Source organism: Thunnus maccoyii, chromosome 10 (genome assembly GCF_910596095.1).
Source record: "Thunnus maccoyii chromosome 10, fThuMac1.1, whole genome shotgun sequence".
In the NCBI taxonomy this organism is placed as follows: Eukaryota; Metazoa; Chordata; class Actinopteri; order Scombriformes; family Scombridae; genus Thunnus; species Thunnus maccoyii.
In genome coordinates this window covers 27,430,480-27,451,933 of record NC_056542.1, presented here as the reverse complement: position 1 = coordinate 27,451,933, position 21,454 = coordinate 27,430,480, and the positions used below count along the sequence as shown (strand labels likewise).

Below are 21,454 nucleotides of genomic sequence, written 5' to 3'. Positions count from 1 at the left end.
TAGCTTACCTTGGTGGGCGATCTGCAAAAACAATGATAGCATATGAGTTAAAAAGCGTAATGATGTACACACTGAAACATGATTACTGTTACTGAGATGGGAGGAAAAATGACAGCTTAAGTATCACTTTGGTGTTTTCAGGCAGGCAGCATTTCAAAGCAATTCCATTAAGTAAACATTTGCAATTAATGGATCCACTCTGCACTGCTGAGTAATGGCATCTTGGCCCCAGCTCCACTTCAACAAAGCTTTACTTTTCAACATTACAGGCACAAAGGAAGAGGTGAATGGTTTGAATGGCATGCTTCTAAAGCTTTGTAGAAGTTGGGGGCTGATTGTAAAGGACAAATATATTAGTAATGACACCTCAAGCCAAGTCAAGACCTGGCATTGTATGTCAATGACAATAATGATGCAAATGATTTTAGGTCACAAAATATAGAAGTACATCTTGAACAAGTCTTTAATACACAACAATATTGATGTCGGTGGCTTGTTCAGATGTCATTTCTATAGAATCACTGAAAACTGTAAACTGATAAAAGAGAACAAAAAATTAAATAAAAAAAAGTTTTGACTACAACTGATGTCAATTAGTATTTACAAGTTCTATTCCTATTGACAGACAATACTTACTTATCCTCTCTTAGTTAGATAAAGATAAGAGGAAATAACATGTTAGAGAAGCAACAGACAATAATAGAGACATAGAGTAGTTACTGATGAACTACAACTGATAAAAGATCAAACTGGCCACACAGAAAGACCTTAACTCTTCTGAAAGCACCAAACATATCCAGGTGCATGTTGGCCTGACAAACTATCCTGGGCCAAAATCACTACAGACATGGCTAAACCATTGAACTACAGGATCACTGATGCTTCAGCTCTGGTAAACAATGAAAAACACCAGTTAGGGATTAACTACTTACGGCTTCTTCCCCTCCAGAGTGTTGAGGTGGGTCTCCAGGGACTCCAGAAGACTTTCCGGGGCCTGCAGAGTGATACAGAGAGGCTACTACAACAAGGACTACTACTGTTATCAACACTAGCTCACATGTTGAGTATGAGAGGATGGTGATACTGATTACACTCCAGAGAATCACAGCGGAGGACTGTGGACAACAAAATCAAATAAAAGCCCTGGTCATGCATTCAGTAGGATATGTCCTGCAGTGATACAATACCATGAGACACCCAGCAGACATTACAAGACAATATACTGTTTAATGTGTCTGTGAGCATTACAGCATTACATTAGCACACACATAGAGCTCTTGTAAAGCTACTGCAAAGAAACCAGTTAACAGGTTAAAGGAATTATTCACTCCAAAATGAAAAACCTAATTACCTGCATATTTCACACATTTTTGAGGTGAACTAGTCCTTGTAAAAAATGTAAACACTGGTTTCAGAAAATACACTTCCACACAGATAGCACATTGGTCAATATACTGTAACATTTATACATTTCTAGTTTATTTCTACCAATTACCCAGATTAATCTAATCAACATTGACCTGACAGCCCTGACTTTCAGTACTGGTTCTTCTTTATTCATCTCTGAATGCACTGCTTCAAAGTTCAGGGTTAGATATACTGCTATTCTCAGTTTATATGCTATATATATATTTATATGTGAAATTATCCTCAATTATTTTCTTACTTTTAACTGCTAAACCGACCATGTACTCAAATCCACATGCCAATTATAGAGCAATAACAACTAATCGCAAATTGCAAAAAATTTAAACTAATAAAATATGCTATCCAGAATACTGGCAAAAATTAAATATATGTTTGTCCAAAAGATTAAAATCCTGGCATGACTCATCCAACTGTAATTAATCAATCACACCACAAACACAGCATTCTTCTTTCTTCACAGTATTGCAAAATTGTGTCCTTCATTATGTAACCTGTCCTAGAATTCATGTATTTTTTTATGTTGAACTGTTCTGCAACACTTGATATGTCTTCTCTTTGCAAATTCTTATGTACATGTATGATGAATTACTATATAAATACACCTGAGGTGACTTGACATAAAATGACATGGTCAATGATATGACCAGTTAACATCTGTTAACTGCTTTAATATATAAGTACTTTGATCAATTGCACATTCCAAATGTAACACAGGAAATGGAACAATGAGAGGGGGATAAAGCAGGATATAAAAATAACAATTAACAATAAAACAGTAACAGAAGAAAAACGTTTAATCTTCATGCTAACAGAGAGAACTGTCAGTCAGCCACGATGCAAAACTGCATTCTCAACCAGGCTAATGGGACATTATCACTTCCCAACATGCAGTAAAATGGATATTACAATATCCATCAAGCTTATTAAGAGAGGTCACTCAAGCAATGAAATAAGTCACTAATTCACTTTCCTTGATTCCCTGCTCCATGCCCTTGATCTATCAATTCAGAGCTGTCTAGTTTATTACCCTAAAACTTTGAGAGACCAACAAGGCAGAGAGACTGATAAATGTTTTGTCTTGGCATTGAGAGGAATGACTAGACAGTTTATCATCCGTAGATTTTTAAGTGTCTGTCCTCACCGCCAAGTACAAAGGAGGCTATTCCGCAGATAAAGGACAAACATAAGAGCTCTATTACTGCAATGTTTAGACATACAAGGAGGCCAGTGTAAAAGCTGCAGAACCATCTCCCTGTGGATGTGACAGCAACAAGCCTCCAGGCATATGTTTACAATATTATCTGATATGACTGACACTGCAGATTATTTTCTGCATCTACTCACTGCTTGAAAAATAACAGCATGCATCTGCACCTGAGTGATGACATAACAACACGGCTACAAAGACAGAGAGAATGTAATATTATTCTGTCTTATTTGTGCTGATGTAATGCCTCCTTGAAGAGATGAGAGCAGAAATTGGTACCTCCCTGGTTTCAGGGATGTTGGAGATTATAGTTTGCTCTTCTGGACACATTATTTGCATTTTATTTTCCATACAGTAAAGAGGGGGGTGTGAAGATTAATGATCCTATTCTGCTAATTTATAAGAATAAATACTAATAAGAAAAGTGGCACCATTTTTTTCAAATACAGTCACAAACCTACTATTTATTCATTGTTTATGTTATCAGGCTAACACGCAGAGTTTTAAAGTCTTTCCTTGAAAACAACCAGAAATAATTTTGTGAAATTAATTTTACCACAAACACCACACAAAGAGCTCAGCTTTATGCTAAAAGCCAATCAGCATATTAACAGTGTCAGAAACAGCTACAGGACTGTGAGAGTTGAAACATGTCCAGATAATATCAATATATCAGGAATATTCAGAAGACTAATTCAACATATTTGTAAGACTTACATTTAAACAGAAAACCATCACTAAAGAGGCAAAGAAAACAAAATGTCTCCATAGGTAGTACATCCGAATGTAATGTTGCTGCAAGACATATTACATTTTGAGAAGCTTTATCAGGAAAAGCTCTTTTTCTACTGCAATAACTCTGTTCACCTACAAGTAAAGCCCACAACTGAATGCAACAAGTATAAACACAGCCTGTGGAGATTGTGTCTGTTGCTGTTATGCTTCCTAGAACTTGCATGTAAAATGGATTGAAGGAAAGTGGATATACAATTTAAGTGAAAACACACTCAAATAACTCCTTAAAGTAATGTTTTACATTTTGAGAAATAGGTTTATTTACTTTCTTACTGAGAGTTAGATGAGAAATGAAATGGCATTTGCTTTGCTGTTGGTCATTGTGTGTTGAGCCAGTCCTACTGAACTCAGTGTTACACTACTTGGAGGGGAGGAAGGGATGATTTTTGGAGGAAAACCTTACTTTTCTTCAGGGTAAACCGTCCAAATGGTACAAAAAGTAGCTCAAATTATCACAAGTTGCCCAAAGAATGTATTAAAAAGTAGCCCAATTTGGCAGACAGTGCTGGCATCACTGCCTGCTTACAAGCAAAAACAGTCTTTTTGCTAAACTTTACTAATGGCCTGCTGGCCCTAGATTTATATTTAGCGTACAGATAAGAGAGTGGTATCGATCATCTAATCTAACTCTGTTTAGTGAATAGAGGTATTTCAAAATGTCCAACTATTCCCTTTAAGGGGCTGAGCATGTTTAATTTCCTTTAATCCTCCTGTTATCTGCAGGTCAAATTTGACCCATTTTTCAAAAGTTTTTATATCAGAAATATGGGTTTCTTTCATCTAATTGCCATAAAATAACATGGATGGTTCAATAGTACGCTTTTTGCAAATGAAATTAATGATCACTGCTTTCATTGTATTGTGGTGTTTTATTCAAATTTATAGCATCTGTCTTCCCGGGTCAAATATGACCCAGCCACCACTAGGTGGTGCACTGGGGCAATGGGTCACACTAATGTGCTTTCCAGCAGATGAACACACGCATGCACACATGCGCACACACACACACACACACACACACACACACACACACAGGGACTATTTCTTTTCTAATTCATAATCCAGATGAACTGAAATTATTCTTTAAAGTTACAGTTTTAAAAAGTTGAAAAAGTTTTGGGTTTTTTTATGCTTTTTTGTTCTTTGTTTGCTCATTTGTGAATAAAATTGCATTGATCAATTTTGACCTAGGAATATTATGGCTAATATTTGACATATACCAGTCTGTGATAATCCATATTAGCTCATAATTTCTGTTTATTTTACTCGAAAACGAGGTATAATTTCATTTAAATGAAAAATGGTCTATTGACCATGAATTCCAAATAGAAGTGTAAATTTGTGGTAATGAGTTGGAATGAAGTTAGCTAAAATAGTATAACACAGAATTGGTTGATAATTTATACTTTATGCTTTGTAAAAAGTCAAACCAGACCACGTCAATTTTGACCCAGGAAGACAACAGGTGTCATTATGTGCTGCCATTAAAAAATTTGAAATGATTTCAAAACAGTATGCTGACTAAACTTTGATTTATATCAGTATATGATAATCCATCGACATATGTTTCTGTCAAAATCATTTATAATTTCTGCCTTTTTTTTAACTAAAAAACGAGGTATGTCATGTAAATGAGGTCTAGTGACCATAAATTCCAAAAAGAAGTGAAAAACGTGATAATGAGTTGGAATGAAGTTGACTAAAAGGTCTAACACAGAATTTGGTGATAATTTATACTTTATGCTTTATAAACAGTCAATCCCAACCGGGTCAGTTTTGACCCGTGAGTACAAAAATTGCACGGTCGACAGGAAGACATTTTATAGCCACAAACCAAGTGAACTAATACACTAATACTAATACAGTTAGCCTTGACTCAAGCTAGTCTTGCAACTGTCCTTCAGTAGCAGGTTTGCAAGCCTACAAAGCCAACAAATCCCTTGATATGAATTTCTGAATTTGACTGGTTTAGCAGATATAACATCCCACATCCATATTCAAATACTCTACAATCAAAGTGTCACACATTACAGTATGTTTGATTCGGCATAGTGTAGATCTGTTTGAATAAAATCCTCTACCATTACCGCTCCAGTAACCTATCAAGCCAATCAGACAGCATAACAGCATGCTCTTCATGCAAGTCATCCATACTGTCACGTCTGAAAGGATAACCTTGGCTGTAGAGTTTCCACAACAGGACAGTTCTGATTCAGGAACCAATAGGAGAAATCTGTTTTCTCATCCTTGGAATCATTTATATTGTTCAGTACAAAACTCAGCAATCCGAAAACTCAAAAATAATCTTTACAATGACTTTATAGCTGTCATGGAAACTCTGCTGTACATTTCCAGGATGACAGTCTGCTTTTATACATTTGTTGAGCTAAAACTATGTTTAGCTCAGAGTCTTAGCAGCGGACAACAGTCGCCTGGTCAGCAGCATTGCTCAGCATATCACAGCTTATCCAATTGTCTCGTCCAGTCACATCATCCCACTTCATCAGAGCACCTGATGTCTGTCTGCTGGGTGTGCACTCACTGTGCAGTGTGCTTCAATTCAGTGCACTCAAAGAGAGTTCAAATGTTGACCTTCCCTATGCTGTTTGTTTCCAAAAGCTAGCTCTGTGCACTACTCGCTACTCACACTCTCAGCCTGAATGATCAATCTGCATCTCTGGAAGTGAAAAGAGAAGGGGGCATAGTGACTGTCAATCACCAAAGAACCACAGCTCATTGGCTGCATGGAGAATGGAAGTGGCACTGAGGTACAGTGGGATACGCCTCCTCTTTACAGCGAAGGACCTGTGCAGCTGTTGGTGATTATAATCAAAAGGGGAGCAATCATGGTGAACACAGCAGGAGAAACATAGATGATAGCTTTATACATTCACACTACATGCAACACAGTTAGAAAAAAAACACTGACATGCTCTGGTAGTATACAGCTTTAAAATACTTCACAAATCAAATATGAACTTATTGAAAATAAATAAAGGTAAGAAAAAGTCTGGACAAGCATTCTTACCTGAGTGAGTTCAGGTATGTCATTTTTGTCTATTCCCACTTGCTGTAAAAAAAAAGGAAAAAAAAAAGACAGTGACATTGTGAGCTAAGACATTGTGACATTAGCTGCTAAGTAGCTATGCATGATGTGCACAGCAGGTTACCTCAGCAATTTTGAAGAATTCAGAAACCCGAGTCATTCGTGTCAGGAATCTCTTGTATATCTCCAGCCCATCTTTACACTGGCTTCTCTTCATCTGGAAAAACTTCTCTGAAACAGAGGTCATGAAATGTCAGTCTTTATCCCCACAACTTAAAGGCTAAGTCTGGTGAAATTCTATATTTTTCTTTTTGTCAACAAATCCCATAAAATCCCCAAAACCAACAATGAACTGACAACAAGTACTGGCTATGCAGGCAAAGCCTGATACAGCTAATTCCTCTGTACCATAGAGCTCCATTGTTGTCCAAAAACTAAAAACACATCATTGTACTAGGTGACATGTTTCTTCATTACCATGAGCATGGGAACTGTGGTTTATTTTGAGTTGATCGCACATACACCCTTCTGCAGCTTTAACTGCCCGCTAGTGGATCACATCTGTGGCTGAAAATAGTCCCAAATGCACTTTTGCTCCAACTTGAGTAGCTTTTTCTAAAAACTAAAGTGCTCAGCTTTTTCATAAAATAACAGAGCCTCAATTTTTTCAAGATTATCCCTTTATTGGATAACTGACAGCATAAAGACAGACAGGAAACAAGGGGAAAGAGAGAGGGGCATGACATGCAACAAAGGTCCCCAGCTAGAATCGAATAGTGACATTGTGATTAAATGGACACATTTGTGACCCATTTTTAAAGGTTTCTGCCCTCAGTTGGAACAAATGGGATTGAGACTGAGTGCCAAAGACAGTGTAGGGAGGTTCGAAAGTACTGAGAGACACACCAACACATTGTTGGTTTTGAGATTTGTTAACAATAAGGAAAATATAGAATAACGCCATCCTTATCTTTCAAGAATTCTTTACTTGTATTCATTTATTGTATCGACGATGCTGTGATAAAGTGAAGTGATTTTTCTTTCTGTACCTAGCAGGTTGATGATGCCGTCATTGTAGCAGGCATATAACTTAATCAGATCTTTGAAGAGTAGGAGAAAGCAGGCATTTATCACGCCATTGTTCAGCTCCTGTGGATGTACCTGTCAACACAAATACATTAGACAAGTCAAAGTCTAGTTTGGTTTTGAAGAACAGAAAGTGTACAATTGTACCAAAAAAAAAAGATGTGACTGTTGAATTCTGATAAATCAAAATATATTCAGACAGTTCCAGTAGCATATACCCTGGCCCGGACACGGTATATATAAACTACACACTAAGGATTAAGAGGGTTGAATTCTACACCATTGATATCCATGTTTTGTTTCTCTTATAGAAGACCACACATCAGTAAATAATTCAACCCTCTAATAAGTGTTCTTCATGTGAAATTGGCTGTGGTTGACATTTCTTTGAAAATCCTCCCACAACACTAAGCTTTGTTAAACCCAGTTGGCAGCTTTTTGTTCTTCACTGTGTTTATCCCTCAGCAAATTCATTAACCTTGCAAAGTCACATTGCTCCCTATTAGCGAGTGTCACTCACTTCGAAATCCAGCAGTGCGTCGATCTGGCTCTGCAGGGTGGGCATTCCTTTCAGCAGCTTCTCTACTGACATGGTCCTCATCACTCCCTCAGCTCTGAGACAGATAGGGAAAAGAAAGGGGCAGTGGAATGGGAGAATTAAGCAGCGGTTTTTCTGAAACCAGACATTAAACCCCCTTTAATAATTGGGAACAGCCATGGTCTAGTAACCAATGTTATTAATCCAGCAGCTTGGACTGAAAGGGTCCCATATGCTGTCTGTCTGTCAACAGAGAGAATACCTGTCTGCACCTGTCACGAACATAGTATCCACCAACATGTCTGATCTCTATTCAGTAGTCTGCATTTGTATTTTTCATTGCCAGTTTATGTAGCCAAGGGGACCTTGTGTCTGCCAGCAAAACAGAGCCGTCCACTCTCTGAGCATGAGTAATACCCGACTCTGCATTCATCTCTGCTCTCAGTCCACCTGTACAGATATGCACTTGGCCCGACGCCGGGCTGGAGGTAGCTGAGTTCATCCCACGCACTACCGGGACCCCTGAGGAATGTGTCTTATTCTGAGGGCAAGTACTGTAAGAAGGGGACATGTTCTGATCCCAGCTAAACTAACAAAGCATTGTTAGTATAGCAGTGTCGTAAGAAATGAGAAATTGTACCCTTTCTTGACTCGGCCAAAGTCGAAAGCCATCTGTCTGTAGGCGAAGGCCTTCTCATTGAGATAGCGGCTGTAGCGTCTGATAAATGTGGACATGTCATAGCCTGAGGAAGACACACACACACACACATTAATTAAACACACACTCTCCAATGTTAACTCAGTGCAGAGCATTAGCAGTGTCTTACGAGATTTACAAACAGATAACAGTGTACAGTCAAGTTTCAGAACGTCACATATAATTGTCATAAGTCTTTGCATGGAACACCTGTGACAAATAAAAGATTAGTTCAACATTTGGGGGAATAAACTTAATAACTGTCTTGTCGAGAGTTATTTGAGGGGATCATACCACTCTTGTGTCTCTTGTGTGTACGTTAAAGGAAGCTAGAGCCAGGAGTTAGCTTACATTAGCTTAGTATGAAGACTGGAGCCAAGGGAAACAGCTAGCATGGCTTTGTCCAAAAAACCCCACCTACCAGCACCTCTAAAGCTCACTAATTAACATGTAGACTAGACAGACTAGCTGTTTACCCCTACTTTCAGTCTTTGTGCTGAGCTAATCACCAGGTTGTAGCTTCATATTTAACTGACAGAAATGTGAGCGGTATCAATCTTCATCTAACTCTCTTGTCTGAAGGATAAATATGAAGCTACAGCCAAGACACGAATTAGCTTAGCTTAGTTTAAAGAATGGAAGCAGGGAGAAACAGCTAGCCTGGCTCTGTCCAAAGGTAAAATATCTAAAGCTTTAGAGGTGTTGAAAGTGAAGGGTTTTGATAAGATTAAGTGAATTAGCGCATTTTCCAAAATGTCAAACTATTCCTTCAATAATAAGTACTTTAACAAAGAATTTTGGTTTGATGTAATCCTGATTGTAATCTAGTGTGGACTTGAAAATGTCTTAAAAATGTAGAATTTGGCTCTCTAAACAGATACTTCAGTCGCCCTAATGGGCAAAATGTCCATGACAACAGGCTGTGAACCTGGTCTTTATCACCATGAGAGACCGCATTAATTTCCATGGAGATGGGTTTAATTGAGGGGAGAAGGGATTTGTGAAGCTGCAACTGAGAGGTGAACAGAGGAATGGTCAGGTCTGATTGTAACATCCAAGCTTATTGCTGTTGTTGTACTTATTGTAAGTGCTTAAAAGCATCTGTTAAATTAATGAGCAGTATTAAATTAAATGAACTAAATTGAAAATGTTACAGAGAGAGAAAGTGAAGCACAGAAATAAACAAAATTAAGGAAAATATAGATGAGAGGATAGAAAGAAGCCCGTGTCAGGAACCAGGGTTGAAAGTGATACAGGGCTCATTTGGCCATAAGCAGAAAGAAAAGAAATACCACCTACCGTGAGAGCCAGTTTTGTCCAGGAAGTTGCTGAGGTTGAACAAGGTGTTTCTTGAGGCCAAGAACTGCAGGAATCTCTGCAAGACAGGACAAACACACAGAGTCAACAACTATCTCATTTGGCCACGCACTCGGTGGAAAATGTGGTTAAATGCATCTAATTTTGACAAATGCAGTAATATCTTTTGTTGAGTTAATATTCTTAATTAAAAGGTTGGCTGAAAAGTAGCTTTTCAGCAGAGAAGTGGTTGTAAATGAATGCAAGATGTGGAAAAAAAACTGTTCACATTTAAAACATTATGATGCCTTGTTAATGGCATCCTTAGTGTAGTGGATAGTACACATCAACAGAACTGGGTAAAATAACTTCCTATTAGTCTCTATTAATTGAGAAATAAACATACATTACAAATTGAAAGGTTCTGAATAAACGCATTATATCTCAGCAATGACAGCATATTATATTTTCATTATATTTTTTCTGCCAAGCTTAACACTCAGCACAAGGATTCTGTCCTAACTCACAACTCTTCACCCATGACTGCACATCCACACACAAAAACAAACTCGTATTTAAATTTGCAGATGACACAACAGTCATTAATCAGGTCGACAACGATAAATCTTCAAATCGGCAGGTGGTTGCTGGTTTAGTTATCTAGGGAGACTCCCCAGCATTGAGTCTCTGTACACCAAAAGTACGGGCCATGCTCCCACACCTCCTTCATCCTGGACACTCACCTGCCAGAATACTAAATACAACTTAAGGCATCACAGACCAGAAAGTCTCATAATCCACCGCAGCAGGTTCAGCAGAAGCTTCCTCCTGTTTGCAATAGCACGATTTACCACGGACATTCAGGATGAAGAAAGGTACTCCAAGCCCACAGCCCATCTGAACTCATAGTACTTCCCCTGACCCCTAATGCACACTACACACTGAAGAACAACCTTAAATTACCTAAAGGCATCACAAGCAGTGTATAAATTAGATATTAAGGTATTTTTATCTCTATATTTCCTTCTATTCCTTCTATCTTCCAGATGTGTGTTTCTTCTTTCTTTTTACTTACTAGTTTCTGTTTTTTTTCCTCTAAATGACTGGGAGAACAATCCAAGAATCCAGTGTGCTTTACTGCTACATGAATTATAAGAAAAGAATGTTTGATGTTCACAGTCATCTCTAAGGAGCTGTTCAGCACTTTCAGCAGTCTACAAGAAACCTGTGAAACTGCCTGTAGCAGAGAACAGAATTAATATAAAAGGTGTGATGCTATCCTCTTTCTTCAGTGATTAGAGAGAAATCCAGCATTAAAGGAGCAATGCTTCAGCCTCCACGAGTGGGAGGGTGTGAATATAAATTAGATACATGGAGAACACCGGGAAATGGAGCACAATAAAGACAAATAGGCTCCCTCTGCAGCCTTGTGAGTAAAAGCTGACTCCAGTGACACATGTGGACGTGAAGAACCGGCGAGCTACACATTTCCTCCTCTCCTGCCTTTCTTCTCTCTCTGAGCTAAGCCAAGTTAGTACTCTCTCTATGATCATTAGGGACACTACAACAGCAAAGCTCTGGCTCTCACACACATTTATGACGCTGTTCCCTTAAGCTTTTGTGCCCATATCATATATGTAATAGTACAAACATGGAAAAGACACAGTGACTTCATGACATTATCCACACACAAACTGAGCTTATCAGTGAAATGTGTGTGTGAAGGGTCACAGTATTCCATTGTGGCCCATGGTAACACTATTCTTATTGGTTTAGTATAGTATAGTATTCTCATTCTCCATCTATCAAATATTTCCACACTCTTTTCCTTCTCTCTCTTGCTTTTCTGCCTTAATCTCCTGCTCTTCTGTATTTCTGTGGCAGCTTGGCAAATTGGAATGTTATCCCTTGTTGCCCATTCAGAGCTTTTGCCTTTCTTCAGCTATCAGGACATAAATTGGGTCAGGAGGTCACGGGACAGAAGGCAAGTGCCATGGCTAACTCCAGAACTGCTGCTGAGTTAAAGCAAAAGTGGAGTTTTAAAGGGCACCGTTCAGTGCCTGACACCCATGGCCAATGGTGCAGAGAACCTGCACCTGGCATTGAAATAATGCTGGTAAACGTTACTCATAAGGTCAACTATAAATATGCTTGAACAATCATGAGCTATTCTGTCACTGAATATATTTTTGTATATTTTTATACTTTTTTAAATAGCACACAGTCAGTTTCACAGATATTAGCTTAGAATCCAGTTTTCTCTTTTAATTTCCCTTTAAGTAACTTTAAATCTGCATTAGTTGGTTTTATGGCCACTTATAGCCTGTACAGTAAGCTGTAAACACAATGTTAACATACCACATTATCACTTTTTAAAGTTGTTATGGCGAATCACAGACAGTATATGAAGACGGACGGCGAGTCTCCACTTCTGCCGCTATGCAAAAATGAAGCCAAAATATCTTGTTTCAGGGAGCTGTCTTCTTGCTTGTGTGATGTCATTTGCAACCTTTGCAGTCAAGGTGTGATTTGCCGGGGTATATGGTGAGGATTTCCCCCCCTCTGGACTATATATCCCTGCCTCTGCTGAGTTATTTTTATCCCCAGTTGGGACAAGAATATAACCCCCTTGTAGATTCATGCTGCTTCACCCACAGACCATATAAAATATCTAAAATAAAAAAAATCGAGGTAAAGCACTGCAATGTGAGAACAGTCTATGGCGCAAACAACAATAAACTCAGATATGGACTTTCATTGTCAGCGCTGGCGTTTGTGTGACAATAAAGATGGCTAAGTGATGATGCAGTAAATGGAGCAGAGGTTGCCTCCTTCCCTGCTCAGAGATTTGCAGAAATGTGAGTAGAAGAGGGGTGACACATCGCGGATGACCCCTCCACAGGAAAGCATAAAAACAAGACAGAAGTCCATCATCAAAGCAGACTGTTTTCTTAGTCTGACATGTAGGCATCTACTGTAGCCTATTTATTTTTATGATGACGGCATTGTACATTACCTTTTCACCTTTACTGCACTAAAATATAAACAAAGTTAGTAACTAGCTGGTGAACATAGCAGAGCATTTAGCAGCAAGAGCCAGAATTTTTTCTTAGGAGATGTTGGAGACCAAACCTGATCTAAATGGAGAGTTAGTATTGGACTTACATTCATCAGTTGGCCTGAAACACGACTCCAAATGAATGCTAATCTTGTATTATGTCTGCTGGATGTATACAGAAAATTGGCAACTGTGTGATAACACATTTGCCACATAGGCTACGTTTACACTGCAAGCCTTTGTATTGATAAGTGCAGCTTTAATGTATATGATATTTTTACAGTGTGAGGTATTCAACCCTAAGACGTGTTTTGTAAATGTAAATGTAAAATAAAGTTCTGTTTATGTTTCTGGGTTTGAACAATGTTTGGGTTTGAGATTGTAACAATGAAACTGACTCATCGATTGGTGGGCTTGAAGAGGTTCGAATATGAATTCACAGAGTTCAGGTCAACGGGAATTACTTTTGTGTTTTGACATAACAGAACCATTGTAAAATGTAACTGTGATATGATTATACTGATGAGGTATTTCCACCCTTTTAGACAGATGACATGGCTGAATGAACAGAGATCAAACAGTAATGTGTGCTCATATCCATGACAGGTAATCTGTGTGCCCAATATGATGTGTTTTTGAGCAAGTATTTGTATGTCTACCTTTCATCTTGTGTTTTTATCCAGAGAAAAGTCGACCAAGCACACATGCCCTTGTCCAGCACTGCCCTACTTTGCATCTGACAGCTTTCCAGTACAACCAGTTGTCTTTACTGGGTCCGTAGACCAGCTCAGGTAGAAGAGGAAAAATACTAAGTGTGTGTTATAAGCTCACCTCGTTGCCATGCACCATGAGGTGGTGTGTGGTGATCAGGGCTTTGAAAACCACCACCCAGCTGGCGTTGCCAGCCCTCTCCATCAGTGTGTCAGCCATCTGGGGGACGTTCACATTGGACTCCTGGGTGGCCTGGATCAGGACTGGGAAGCAGAGAGAAGAGGAAGAGGCGGTCAAATGATGGATATTAGCAGGGAGGAGATTCAGCGCAGGTACAGCTTGTGCTGGAAACCTTTTGTTCAAGTAATGACAGCATGAACAACTGCAGGGATGGTGGAAGAGAACAGATGGTTAAGAAAACAACCAGGAGTGTGCTAGAGTAAATGCCATGCAGTGGACCTGAGTCTGGGTTTTGCTGCATTTCACAGCCACACTCTCTTGCATCCTAATTTTCACTTCAATTCACCATATTCTTTCCCTTCAGCAGTGTTCTCTCAAAAAAAGCAAAGCATCTGCAAATGGAATGAGATATTTTCACTCGCTTTCAATGTTAATCTCTTTATTTTAAGACTTTCCTAGCAAAGTATTCCTTCTCATTTTAAGATATTGTTACCTGTTTAAAGAAAGGCACCAGCTGCGGAGCTGTTGCAATAATTTACCGCCTGTTGACAGGATTCTGTGCTAATAGTCCACAAACTGTTGGTCTGGACTGGTTTTCTGGGCCGATAGTAGTTTGTTCTATTGGTACGGAATGGGTTTCCAGAATTTATTGTCGGACCTCTGGTAGACCACTAACTAAACATTTTTAATGTCATGTTGGGCATTTTAGTGCTATTAAACAGGACATCTTTACCTCCTTTTACTGTTTTAACCCAAACCATGATCTTTCCCTAACACTAACCAAGTGGTTTTTGTACCAAACCTGACCATTTTCACCCAAACCATGGGAAGGATTGGCATGTCACCTGCAAGCAAAAACAATCCTCCGTTTTGAGACAATTTAAATGTGATCACGTGATCTTGCACAATCAATACCAATGCATATGTGTAATAATTCTGTACCAACAAGAAATGACTATTGACACGGAGGAATCTGTACCAATAGCCACTTCCATAAAGAAAAGGATTGCAGCAATAAACCATATTATAATCATTGAATACAACTTCATTGGGAGGTTATGTGTTGGTCCATTTGCAGGGTCCAGCATCTGTCTAGAAGTGTTCATTCCTCGTACTTTGTCAAACAAATGCCAATTTAGGAAGTAGCAGACTTATCTGTGCAAGCAAGAGGTAGTTTTATAGTTTTATCATCAGAATTGCTTCAGGAAGCTGCCATTTTCCATCTTCATGAAATGTATTTAGATGAGTGCTTCACATTATGCCACCACTGCCGGGTGTGAGTCACACTGACTGCTGCTTTGTTCGTTTTTGCAGCCAGCCATTAATACCAGCAGAGGCAGAGGCAGAAAGAGAGTGGAATATTCCACAGCCAAAAGAGACAAAGAGAAACTGAAATGGAAGACAGGATCGCAATGAGAATCAGACATTCAGTCATATAGATGATATACCAGCAGACAGACAGTGCCAAAGAAACATATTAAGGTTTTTAGAGACTGGTTTGTTGGTCAGTTTACCCATTCAGCAACGAGAACCTAGGTAATACCAAGATAATCCTTTTTTTCATCCAATTTTGTAGATTAGTGATTTCAGTAATCCACGTTGATGATTAAACTTATTCTACAGTGATGAACAAAATGGATCATTTTCCTTTAGAAATATCGCTTATGAAACAATCTGCACAGCTAAAGCCATGTGTTCCATGTTGTAATAATAGACGTAAGTGGATTGTTGTATAATCTTTAAAAGTTACTAAAGCCCTCTGGTGTGCTTATAGTTCACTTCATGGGGGAAAAACCTTCCAAATGTCAGTGACAGTACAACAGTATGTCAATATATTTGTATTAGCAATGGATCAAATGACTATGTGCAATATAAACTTGATGGCTCGTAGTGATGAACATACAAAGAGTTATCACACAACTCTGCAGGTCTGCTCAGCTTTACGTAGCATTTTAGCATCTCTCAGTACTGTTTTGTTTGTATTGTTCTGGTTTAGACTTTCAATGCTCTAATCCAGCAGCAGGCAGCTGTTTTCTGTGACAAAGCTTTGATAAAGCAACTGTATGCTATTTGTCAATGACCAAGCAGCAAACAGACAGTTAGCGACTAGCTGGTGAACAAAGTGGACCATTTACCAGCTAAAGAGCCAAAACAGTTTAAAGGAGAGTGAATATTGGACTTAGATTAATCGAGCGCAGAAACACAACTCTACTCGCAAGCTACTAAAGCTGGCACCAAGTGGACAAAAAGTCAAATTAACAGTGCTTTAATTTAAAAATGCACTAACATACAAGCTATATTATGAAAACCACTAAGACATTTTGATTAGCAAAACAACCTTTAAACATGAAAAGCTTAAAAAGCTTAGGACATCTTGCTAATACCCAGAAAATGTAAGAGATCTTAGCTTCTTCCTCCTGTTCACCAGCATCTGTCAGATAACAATAACAGGAGATCCATTCACTGGATTAAGCTTTCCTCCATGGCAAACCTCCGGGCACATATTCAGAGACAGTGTGAGGAATGAGATAAGTGGGTGTGTACACACGGTGATGGACGGAGTAGGAGAGAAAACATGACTGGTGTCATTTTAAAAGGTTTGATTCAGCAGAGCAGGGCGTGTGCAGAGCAACTATTATTGAGTCCTGTGATTCATTAATAGTGTCATATCCATGTCTGTTCATTCACTGCCAACAGGGAGGCAGCTGAGAGGTGTCTATTGAATTTTCCTCCATGGCATGGAATATAGACTAAATGCCACCTCCTGTGGCTCAGGAGGTAGAGCTGGTCGTCCAATCAGAAGGTCGGTGGTTCGATCCCTGGCTCCTCCAGTCCGCATGTGTCCTTGGACAAGATACTGATCCCCAAATTGCTCCCAAAGGCTGTGCGTTTGGTGTGTGAGTGTGTATGTGAGTGAGCATTGGAAACATTCTTGTAAAGCAGCTTGAATAGAAAAAAAAAAAAAAAAAGCATGATATCGCTCCTGTGAGCAGGTTGGCACCTTGCTTGGCAGCCTCTGCCATCAGTGTATGAATGTGTGTGTGAATGGGTGAATGTGGCATGTATTGTAGAGTGTTTTGAGTAGTTGTCAGACTAGAAAAGTGCTGTATAAGTGCAGTCTATTTACCAGTTTCTATTTCCATGAATAAATCAAGTCAAATACCCCATGGTAGGAGTGGTTGGAAAAGCAAAATGGATGAATAATGATGGAAAAATGCGTTCAAGGTCACTTTGCTTTTGATAGTCATGCTACAAGTCAGCTAGCTCTTCTGCTTCCTCTACCATGCATTCATCATGCAGCAATGATTGCTGTGCACATCCCCTACAGTAGTAAGGCACCAGATACACACACGCACACACACGCACACACATACACACACACACACACACACACAGAGGGATAATCCCTACAGGGCTGATGAGTCAGCAGCCTGCATCATCCTATGCTTTTCATCTCTCTGTCTCTATCTCAGTTTGTTGGACAGTCTGTCTCACTCCCTGTCTCTGTCTTTCGCTGAGGCAAAATGCAGTAACTATCATCTAATATCTACATAAATAGGTGCGGTAAACCTACAGTGAATACCGCACTTGTCAATCAAGCAATGGTTTCATATTAAAACGTCTCTCTTCTTTGTTTGCTGCTCACACAAAATATTGTGAAACCTTTGACAAACTGACTACACAATGAATATTTATTTTAAAATGTGTTGGATAATGTCTCGGGAATTGATTTTTTTCTACATGCAGTTGAATATCATCATAATCTTGTAGAAACAGAGAGAAAGAGGCGTGAGCAGTGAGCCTCCGTTCTGATTGAGATGCTGAACAACAATTCAGCAGGAGCTCCTGACTCACCATGTCCCCCCCACCTTCCTTCTCAATTATTCATATGTGTGTGTGTGTGTGTGTGTATGTGAGTAAGAAAGAGATACAGAGAGAGAGGATAAGGCATCTCGATATGTGACCTTAGTGTAGTGCTAGCACACACAGATAGTCACACTGACTAACAATTACTTGCATGCCTGGATTCAAATTCCATATAATGTCTCATGCAATATACAGCAAATCAAATCTTAAATATTTTATTGCATCTGCTTGACTAAAACACACCAAGAAGTGCACACATGTCAAACTAAGCATTGTGAAAGACTGGGTAACACTAATAATAATGTCAATCTTAAAAGTAATCCAGAAATTTAGCATTGCACTTTTATAGCTTTTGAGAGATGGATTTATAACAGAATGGCAGATGCAAAGATGTCCTGACTATCATGACATCCTGAAATACAACTCAGAAGTCTTTAAATACAACTCAGAAGTCTTTATGTTACACCCTCTCAGCCTGATAACCCCCCATGTTACCCCCCAAACTTAAGTTTCAAACTCAGTTTGTAAAGCAGAGACAACTCTGGTCTAATCAGACTTTAGAAACCCACAAAAATATTATACCACTAGACAGCTCACTAGTAATCTCCATGTCTGGTAAACGGATCTGGATTAAAATCTTGATTTACAGTATCTTGATAAGATAAACAGGGGTAAAACATTTGAGCATGTTTAGCATGTTGTTTCAATTCACATGATATGCAGCTACAGCAGTAATAAAGTAACTACTAACTAATTAAATGATGTACAGTACCAGTCAAAAGTTTGGACACACCTTCACATTCCGTTGAATGAGAAAGATTCTGAAATACTTATCGCTGCAATAATCAATGTTACTTTATTGACAACTGGTCACGAGTATGTGTAATGTGAAAGGTGTCAGTTGTAGTCACACCCACAGAAAATTATCATCCAGCTCTATGGTTCCCCTCATCTCTAGGGAGCTTTTTATCCCACAATGGCTGATTTAATATTTTACTTGTATTATTGTATTTCTTACTGTATGCCTGCTGTGAAGTGTTCACAGAGCATAAAATCAAATCAAACTGAATTCAAATTCTGAGGTCATAGCAAGCAGAGCCGCTATCCAAAATATATCCCACCGAGCTACTGGGCAAGTGCAGGTACCAGCAGAAGGAGCCACATGAGGCCCAGCTCTGATAAAAGCCTGATGGTAATGTAGAATCAGCAAGGGCTGACACGGAGAAGTGGTGGTATTGAAAGCACTGAGAGTAATTGCGGAGTGAGCCCATCCAGCTGTAAGAGCAGTCAGCAATCAGCTGGTGATCACTGTAATAGTCACATCTACACTTAAATCTACAGAACCACACACATTTTGCACTAGTGTAGACCCGAGGCTACCACACTGCTTGCAGTTCCACACATGATAAACACACAGATGTAGCTTAATTGCTGGCTTGTGGGGCTGCATAATTCCTGTTTTTTTTTCCAATTTTGGTGGTTTTCGACAAAAAAAGACTTAGGCTTTTTTTGTAGTTTCTATAAAGTTATGATTAGCTGCTTCCGCTGTCTCTTTTTACACATTTCTATTGTGTGCCACAATTGGATATTTAGGGGAAGGCTGCTTTATGGCAAAAGAAAGATTATTATGACACAAAATAGGAAGAGGGGCCTGTTGTTACAAAGGCTTTCTGAGTTTCCCGCAGTGACAGATGGCTGAAGAAGAGTAAGGCTGATGGGAATAGATCTTAGTTCTGACATGTTCACATGTGAAAAGAATACAGGGCTTCTGGGAAAGAGGTCAGGGGTGGGAAATAGAGTTTTGAAGTAGACACAATTCAACTTGTTTGAGATAAAGGTGTAATATGACAAGATCTATTCTGGTACTGTTGTAGCAGCCAAACATGAGGCAGTCTCTTGTATAGTGGCCGTACTATGAACAATACATACAGTCCATACACAGAATATGTCCTTCACTCAAAGCCTGGGGAATTTTAGCTGTTATACAAGGTTAATCGTGACAAGAGGATTACAAAGGCCTCCACACTATTAGACACATACACACACACTCTCTGGCAAACATACACACTCGCATATGGACAAACAAACACTATCCCTGCTCTAATATTCAGTCACAGCACCTGAGCCGTCATTGTGTAGCTTTGTGAGCAAAGAGAGAAACATCATGGGTCTGACATGTTCCCATTCTTTACAGTTTTTGCACGTGATTATAAAAATATGAGCGAGGTAGGGAAAAAGAAAAAGACACCCGCATGCAAACATGTTGCGTACATCTACACAAACACATATTAACACCTTATGCTTCTTTCTGACATATAAGCCAAGTTTATGCACAATATGCAGCCTCATCTGTTATTCATGAAAAGTCTTTTAACATTTTTCACAAACCGAAATTGTGCCACATTTCAAGCTGACACTGGGGAGAATCGCTGTCGATTTTCTGTGTAGTCACTGCTTGTGAGAGTGTATTCCTCTGTACCAAAACACTGTTGTGGTTTAAATCCTATTAAAAACACATAAAACAGCTACATTCAGGACAGCTCTGTGTCAGCAGATGTCACTATGCATGTTCAGGGACACGGTTACTTGTTTACAGTAGTTTTCTTGTGGCAAGAAATAAAATATACATATTACATTTACTGTAATGAAGGTACATGTCACTCAATGCAATGGTGTGGTTATTTTATGTCTTTTTAATCGTATTTGAATACAGAGATGCAAAGATACAGTACAAACTCTATCAGGCTGTGGCTAACTGACAGCACTTGTTAGTGAGATAAGTTTATGTTTGGTTTTGTTCTTATCATGAGATGATAATGCCAGCCTTATTTAACCAAATCCGAGACTTCCCTTTCCTACGAAAGGTGTGTAAATATAAGACAGTTGGTGAACACTGGCTATTGCTGTGATCACAACTGTGGTTCTAATGGAGCACTAAGGCTGCAGTGGATGGAGAAACTGATATGTAAATGATGGATACATTCCTATGTGATTGTTGTACTTTAGTGCATGCATGTGGAAGTGACTCCTTTCTTCTCCTTGTTTAAAGGAGAACTCATCTTTTAAAAGAATATTTGATCATTTTCTTATTGTCTTAAGTTCCCATGAAGAGACCAAGACCAACAATGAATTCATCCTTCCAACAAGTATTATCTCTGCAGCCAAAGTCTTCGTAGCGTATTCTTCTATGCCATACAGCTCAGCTCCATTGCTCCAAAAACTATTAAAAACACATTAATGAGCCACATCGTTGAACTGGATGACACGTTCTTTCATTACGATGAAATGGGCACTGTAGTTTATTTTGGGTCAATCCAACATCAATCCTGCTGGTGCCATAAATACTCACAAGCACACCAGCTCAAAATAGTCCCCCAAAAATACACTATTTACTCCTGTTTGAGTAATGTTTGCTAAAATAGAAAACAATAAACTGTAACTGAACTATAATATAAAACTGTAGTGCCCAACTATTTAAGAAAATTACTTTGTTTAAAATAAGACACTTAAACCACATATTTTTTAAACATTTACACCTTCAGTTG

General features: G+C 38.9%; 1 protein-coding gene across 3 annotated transcripts in view; it reads right to left on the bottom strand.

Moving 5' to 3' along the window:
• Nucleotides 1-928: 928 nt before the first annotated feature.
• LOC121905244 (clathrin coat assembly protein AP180-like) overlaps nucleotides 929-21,454 on the bottom strand; it is a 35,001-nt gene continuing 14,475 nt past the window's right edge. The window contains exons 2-9 of one of the 3 annotated variants that reach the window (XM_042423359.1): nucleotides 13,983-14,125; nucleotides 10,097-10,172; nucleotides 8,741-8,843; nucleotides 8,083-8,176; nucleotides 7,526-7,637; nucleotides 6,601-6,707; nucleotides 6,459-6,500; nucleotides 929-994 (exon numbers count right to left, since the gene is read on the bottom strand). In XM_042423359.1, the coding sequence (XP_042279293.1) occupies nucleotides 929-994; nucleotides 6,459-6,500; nucleotides 6,601-6,707; nucleotides 7,526-7,637; nucleotides 8,083-8,176; nucleotides 8,741-8,843; nucleotides 10,097-10,172; nucleotides 13,983-14,125 (743 nt within the window). Of the gene's footprint in view, nucleotides 995-4,457; nucleotides 6,244-6,458; nucleotides 6,501-6,600; nucleotides 6,708-7,525; nucleotides 7,638-8,082; nucleotides 8,177-8,740; nucleotides 8,844-10,096; nucleotides 10,173-13,982; nucleotides 14,126-21,454 lie in introns of those variants that run through there. The other 2 variants (XM_042423358.1, XM_042423360.1) reach the window with 2 other exon arrangements.